This window comes from Acipenser ruthenus, chromosome 20 (assembly GCF_902713425.1).
Source record: "Acipenser ruthenus chromosome 20, fAciRut3.2 maternal haplotype, whole genome shotgun sequence".
NCBI classification, from domain to species: domain Eukaryota; kingdom Metazoa; phylum Chordata; class Actinopteri; order Acipenseriformes; family Acipenseridae; genus Acipenser; species Acipenser ruthenus.
Genome location: NC_081208.1, coordinates 25,919,562 through 25,927,003, shown reverse-complemented (window position 1 = coordinate 25,927,003; position 7,442 = coordinate 25,919,562). Strand labels below are relative to the sequence as shown.

Genomic DNA, 7,442 nt, shown 5'->3' with positions numbered 1-7,442 from the left:
GAACTTCAAATCCCCTGTAAAAAGAAGTGGTTGCTAAGTGATGATGAGCAATAGCCATTTCCTGTTACTCAGGGCTACCCAGCAACCAGGTCAATCTCTCCACATTACCTATGCAGCAGATGTGATGTCAGTCACAAATCACCACAGTAGCAGCATCAATCTCAGTTAAAAGACAAATTATAGTTCAATTGGAGAACCACTGTAGTGCCCCACTATTGTTTCAAAGGGATCTTCTTAAATGTTAATATAGATTTCTTGCCCAGTAGAATGATTTATTATAGTTATACATTTTATGAGATCAATATATAAGTCTTATGCATGTTTATTATTCAATTTCAATACTGACAAATGTAACTAAATGTACCTTTTGTTTAGTCTCTTGACAACTTTTTCTGACTACACCAAATACAAAAAATAAAATCAATATTCATTAACAAAGCCTTGTAATATGGTTGATAACCTAATGATTTAGGATTACCCATGCTGTAAAATGCTTTTTAAAAAATTTATTTTTTGTTTATTTAGCAGACGCCTTTATCCAAGGCGACTTACAGAGACTAGGGTGTGTGAACTATGCATCAGCTGCAGAGTCACTTACAACAACGTCTCACTCGAAAGACGGAGCACAAGGAGATTAAGTGACTTGCTCAGGGTCACACAGTGAGTTAGTGGCCGAGGTGGGATTTGAACCGGGGAGCGCCTGGTTACAAGCCCTTTTCTTTAACCACTGGACCACACAGCCTCCTAAAAATCCAGTTATGGTTTATGCCAGCAGGGTATGAACCCCTCAACATATAAATCAGGTGGTCTTGCAAAACTTACAATAGGAGCTAATTATAGAGCCTTGTCCACCTTAAAACCGAAGGCTGTCAGTTCAATTGATCTGAATGCAGATAACCCAATTTTATTATTTAACCAACATCTTCAACAGTGTCACTTTAGATCGATTTTTAAGGCTTTCCCAGACTGCCAATGTCTTCCACTATTAACCAGTGTTGTTTATTTTCTAAAAATAACTTTTTAAATGGTACAATATTGATTGATGTGTCGATCAGTGCCCTGCAGATCAACTTGTACTGTCTTCCCTGGATGTCAAAACTGAATGCAGGGCTGGGATCTGTTTACCAGTTATGAGAGTTTGACACTGGGCTGGCAGCCTTGCATCTGATAAAGGGCAATTAGACATATTTCACAGAAGTAGAAGAACCGGGAAAGGAAAGTTCAATAAAAAGCTGGTCTCTGAGCTCACTCCATCATGGGCTTTTCTATATCACCTCTGTTAATTTAACCACACTAGACTGTTGATGGGCAGTTGGTAATGCTATTCTGTAGTCATACATACAGACCTATCATTACAGATGTTTCTAGCTCTGTTCAAGTGATACTGGCTGGGTTTCAATATGAAAGCTTTTATGACACTCCTGTTCTTATTGCTGCACTATAGTATCAAATGACAAACAAAACTCTAACACAGATTATTATGTTATATAGTTAGCCACTGTAACCCACGCTCAGTCCATTAATACAAAGTCCTCATTCACAGTTCGGGCTCGTAAATCACGGTTGTGATCAGACATGGGAATTACAACTGACTGACAGCAATGGAAAGACCTGACAAAATGCCTCTGTCACATGCTGCATTTGAACAGTTAATTAACCATGATACAAGCCAATCAGTATTCACAAAATACCTTATATGCAGTTTCTACAGGTTTTAATCCAGAACACAATCCATAAAATACTTGTCCTACTTCTCATCCTTTCCTAATAATTAGGTTGTTCAATACTTAATGCTGGAATCATACTGGCTAGTGCTTTCTATTAATAAGTGCAGACACAACTGTAAAGCAAAAGAAACCAGAACTATTTTCTAGAAATCTGTAGATTTTCATTCAGTATTTTTGTACAAGAGGAGTTATGAGTCATTCCATACAGATTTTAAGCAATGGGGTGTATTAATTTTTTTTTTTCTATAGGTAAATATCGGGACTTTCTTCCTATGGATCGGGACGCGGGACATTTGCTAGGAAATCGGGACTGTCCCGACCTGTTGGCCTGTATGATAACGTGATACAAAAATGTGCATTAACTCTGTGGCAGTATTTTGATCCACCGCTGTTTAGCTCAGTTGAATAGACTCCGATAGCTCTTATCATTGTTTTTTAGTTTATGAAAAAGGGGGCTAAAACTCCCCACTGCAGCAGAAGTTCAGTACGTTTGAACTTTAGTCTTTTGTTGTTTTGAAGCGTTCTCTTGACAGTTGAATGATGATCTCACACAGAGCCCGGTTTGCTCAGACTGATGGATCCCCACTGGCACTCAGGATTATACAGAATTGTCACTCTGTTCACAGTACAAGCTGTAACCCAGGGGCTGATGAAACCAGAAAAAGTGACTAAATGCTATTTGCCACCCAGTGTTGAATATCTTCTTATCCCACGTGTGTTATGTTTGTTTATTTGTTTTGTTTATTTATGTGATGGCATGCCTTTCAGCTCTGGACGTCCTGTTAAACTATTGAAATGAACAGCCCCTCCTTGACGGAAAATCTATTCATCTCTGGCCACAAAAAGCGATTCTGGAATACTTAAAAATACCAACAGCTGAAAATAAAGAACAACCCAACGTGTCTATTGCTTGTTTTTATCTTTGCTGGGGTATTAAATAATAATATAAATGTATGTACCTAATCCGGTACATTTATCAAACAGTGCATGAATCAAAAATAAATTAGATTGTTTTCATCGTTTTATATTTAGTTTCCCGGGCAATTGTTAAAGTAATCAATGCAAAATGGAACAATGGTTCGCCTATGAAAGTTTTGAAATGCTCACCAAGAGCGCTGAAAACACGCAGAACCGATTTATTGACCTGTTTATATTTGTTGAGGCCGAGTAAAACTTAAAAGGAACCCGATAAGCTTATGTCCGAAGGAGGAGTTAACGTGCATGCTTACACACCTATTCCACCTGCGACGTTTTTCTTCAAACAGATTTTAACCGTTTCCTTCCCATTGCATAAACTGATAAACAGATGGTAGTGATGACATACGACCAGATGTTATCTGCATTACTGGTTCTACTTGTATTATTATTTACAGAAGTGAACACGGTGCTAAGTCATTCCCCTAAACTGGCTGCAGATAAGGACGAGCGGCAGGAAGCACTGTGCTCTGTCTGTGTCGCTCTGATCAATGTTATTTATGTAGCTCAAGGAGGCAAGAGAGTAGACATGCAAATGTAAGGAAGAAGAGGCTTTCGTGACAAGGACCGTCATTTCGAGGATACTCTTCTCCGAAGTGGAAACAAAAAATACAGTTTACGATTAAACGGGTTTATTTACAATTTACAGATGGAATTTGAGCTTGAATCTGAAAAGCAACATTACCAAAACGTGAATTCTTCAGAGAAAATTAAATGGGAAAAAACACTCGGTTCTTTTTTTTTCTGCCAGTTGCCTCTTGATAAATGAAACCTGGTAGACCGAAGCTGTAATCTGAAGTTTATGGAGATAATATTTTACCTGTGCTCAGGTATGTGAAAAGTAACCGATCTTAATTATAACCTACAGCTTATATTAAAAAAATAAATAAAATAAAATAATAATAATAATAATAATAATAATTTCTATACTTATGGTAATTTTGTCCAAAAGCTATTTCAAAATAGTACTGTAATTTACATATCTGTTCCTTACTTTGGATTTCTTGTTTCAATGTACTACACCACTATGTTATTTAAACGTATTGCACATACGCAGAAGTGCAATTAATATTACAATATATCTACATTGTTGCAAAACATAATGGGATGCGATGATTCTTCTGTTGCTAAAGTACGGTATATATTACTTTAGTCCTATAAAATTGAGATAACAGTTCTATATATTCGCTACTGGTAATACATGATCCAAAGATGTACTGTCGTCATATACTGTACATAAAGTATTGTTGTGCTGTGTTGTTAGTCTGGTACAAGTAACTGCATTTTTCACTGTACATTGCTTTCCAGGAAGATAAATAACATTCGATTTTTAAAAGCTTTTCACATCACTGACTTAAGGATTTAAATTAAAACAGTCAGAACTTTGCCTGTCCTCTGTATATTATGCATTATCACAGTTCCTGTGAGGAAATACACTTTTTAAACTGTTAACTGAATGCAGACTATAAAATATGGCTATTTTACACCTATGTTGTTATACAGATTACCACCACTGTACACACCTTAATAGAATAGACTGGTGAATAACCTATAGAAATGCCTGTTAATGCCATGTAAATAACATGCACCACAAGTTGTACACAGTATATGTATATTCTGCAATTGTGCCTGGAATTAAATGTTGTCACATGAGCTCCAGTGCTGTCAGTGGGGGAAGAGGGAGAGCTCTAGTCACAAAAGAACAAAGTTGACAGCAGCATAAAATGTGATTAATGGTTTTTTGCTCTCTTTTTTCCAGCTCTCTTTCTCCCTATCTCCCCAGTCGCTGGCGGCTCATTCCGAATCGGAGTTGGCAGCAACTCCTCCAGCGCCTGTAAGTAATCCCTGTCATCTCCGTAATGCTGAAACATGAGTTAATGGTCCACTGCTTTGGAAATTTGTGGAGCACTAATGCATGGAGGGATGCTTGTCACCTCTTGTCTGTCTTTTCCAGGAATAACGAAAGAAAACGGGCAACTGGGAGCAGAGCCGGCAAAGGAATATTCGCACCTGCTGTGCACATGCAAAATTGGCTAAAAAACAAGAGAGAGCACAGAAATCCCAGAACTATGAGATTATCATTAACTGTTCATCTTGATTGGAGCTTAGTTTCAAATGGGATATGAAAATCTATTAAGCAGTGGTGCTTCAAGGTTTTATTGCACTGTTAGAAATCAGTGGGCTGCTGCCAGATACTGCCATTAGAAAGCTGTGTTTGCTTGTACTTGTACATATCCTTAAGGATGTTTTTTATCATTATATGTTCTTACAGTGGCTGTAGGGCATGATGAGCAACTTTTTTTATATTACTGATAGCTCTAATTTAGTATTTACAGTCATGCACTTTTCTAGTTCTGGTGTATTAAAAATATGTTAGATCCCATTAGTGCTTGTTTTAAATGTAATATACTGTGTATTGTATGTCCAATATCCACTTAAGTGTGGAGCAACTTTTATAGGTGTCATAATGCTCATACAGCAGCTGTCCATGTGCGCTGCTGTATAGTCATGTGTTTTGCATTTATTGGTATAAAGATACAGTAGCTTTGGGGAGTTCAGTGCTTGTGATCATCACTCACATCATCTTCAGTCCTGGAAACCCCTGACAGCAGGTATTGGAGAGTCCAGTTGACACATTAGTCTCAGCTGATGTGCTATTAGCCTTCCCTGGCTTGTGTAACTAGAGTGGCTGTCTCTATCATGTTTTTTTTGTGCCCCCAGATGAGAAGAATATCCTCCCGTGCCGAAAGGAGGAGCTCCAGTGTGGTAAGGGGCTCTGCTTCATTAACTGGCTGATATGTCACTATAAGAAGGACTGTGGCAGGGAGTTGATGTCGATCAAACTGATCTGCTCAGGTAAGCACAGCTTCACTTCTTATGTACTAGCCTGTGCTGTAAATAAATAGATTTTAGTCACCTTGTATAGATGTTTGAAATTGTCCTGAAATTGTCCTGGGGGTAGATTGCATGTTATAGTGTCTCATAATTACATTGTAATAAAAACATTACTTACACATTTTGTTGTGTAGTTACACTGCAACTACATTTGTAACAACACAACAATCTTACAAAATGACCATTTTAGGGAGTTTCTAATTTCTTTTTGGAATTAGGCTGTCTACACATTTTTTGTCTATTTACAATGTAATTACTCTCTGTGCAATTACGGTGTATCATAATATTATCGTTTTAATGTATTCTACTGTAGCGTTGTCTTAATTTGTTTATCTGGGTGTAATCATTTTTTTAAATAAATGTCAAGTGCACGTTTGTGAGGATGAATAACAAAAGTGTTGCTGCTTGCTTTAGCACTTCCTATTTTAGGTTAATTGGGATTGACAAATGTTTTTACCTGACAACAATCACATGTTGTAACCAATCCAGCGCTGTAAAAAAAAATGCTGACCTTTTCACCCTCGCTGTAAGCAAAGACAAGAAACTGACAGTGACAGCAGAGGCTCAATTTATTTATTTATGTGAAATATTTATCCAGTTGTGTCTGTGGCTTCACAGGGTATGAATTGATCAATTTTAGAGCTTTTTTTTAGCTATTTTTACCACCTGCACTATTTATCATACAAAATAAAACTGTTACTACAGCTACTGACGTGATGTTAATATGAGACCAAAGTAACAAGCATTTTACTGTTTTATGAATTAAAAAGCGCATTGTTTGAAACACTGCTTGTTAGTCTAGGCAAGCTTTTTTTTAGTTGGTTTTAAAATGTTCTTTTCCAATTCATTTTCGATTTACGTAAAGTAAAACTGATTCATTTTTGGTGCAGGCCTAATAAAACAAAGCTGTAGGCTGAAATCTTTTTAAAATAACTTAAGCTACCCGGGGTAATGCTTAAAACTTCTCTGAGATTGTATTCTCAAAGTATGAGTTTGGGATAAGGACTAAGGGGTCTGTTCTCAAAAAAGCACGCAAACCCAGCGTAGCCTGGATCTACATGCGAGATACGCACCCCCACAATATGTGCATTCCCATACAGAAATCTGTGCCGCGTATCTGGCTGTGGGTGGGGATTGTCGCTCTGTGGACTCTGGAATGCAAATATGGCTTGGACAAAGACACGCCTCTGAATGGCCAAGTAAAGGTGCCTGGAATTTGCGTTTGACTAGTATTTCTCACACAACTAACAGTATTTAGTAACAGTAATTTGAGCTATAACATTTGTTTTAAAGATCGAAAGAAAATGTCCTTTCAACAACAAAAGTGTCTCGTCTTTTGCCATTTCAGAATGCAAATATTTTTCACGTATCTGTGGGAACTCCTATTTTTTTAGCTAATCCACGCCTACTTTTAATCCTGCACGCCCTGAAGCGCGTATCTGTGCTCCAGATGTGTGCTCACTTTTCTCACTCTCATTCCAGAATGTGAATAGCAGCTCCGACCCCACGTAAACCCTTCTTACGAGGCGCGTAAGTCCTTTGAGAATATGCCCCTGAGAGAGGAAACCTAATAAGCATCCAGTGCAAAGGACGGTGCAGACAGATTTTTAACCGGGGAATTCAGAAGAAGAAAACAATGTAGTCAGAGGGCTATGAATTAATTATATATCATGCAGATGGAACTGACAGCCCTAGTATTATATTGGAATGATAGAAACACACCGTGGCATGCAAGTTATTTGCTATCAGAAACTATAAAACCAATTCTACACCTACTCTGTATCAATTTGATCTGTTTAGCATTGTCAACAGTAAGAGGTATATAAAGTCACTCCATTAGAAGAC

At 37.6% G+C, this 7,442-nt stretch overlaps 1 protein-coding gene across 2 annotated transcripts in view; it reads left to right on the top strand.

The window, feature by feature from the left end:
• The first annotated feature begins 3,031 nt into the window (after window positions 1–3,031).
• Window positions 3,032–7,442, top strand: part of LOC117425340 (protein BEAN1) — a 41,259-nt gene continuing 36,848 nt past the window's right edge. The window contains exons 1-3 of one of the 2 annotated variants that reach the window (XM_034042198.3): window positions 3,032–3,532; window positions 4,462–4,536; window positions 5,424–5,558. In XM_034042198.3, the coding sequence (XP_033898089.1) occupies window positions 3,505–3,532; window positions 4,462–4,536; window positions 5,424–5,558 (238 nt within the window). In that variant the 5' untranslated portion in view covers window positions 3,032–3,504. The remainder of the gene's footprint in view (window positions 3,533–4,461; window positions 4,537–5,423; window positions 5,559–7,442) is intronic. The other variant, XM_058993762.1, reaches the window with a different exon arrangement.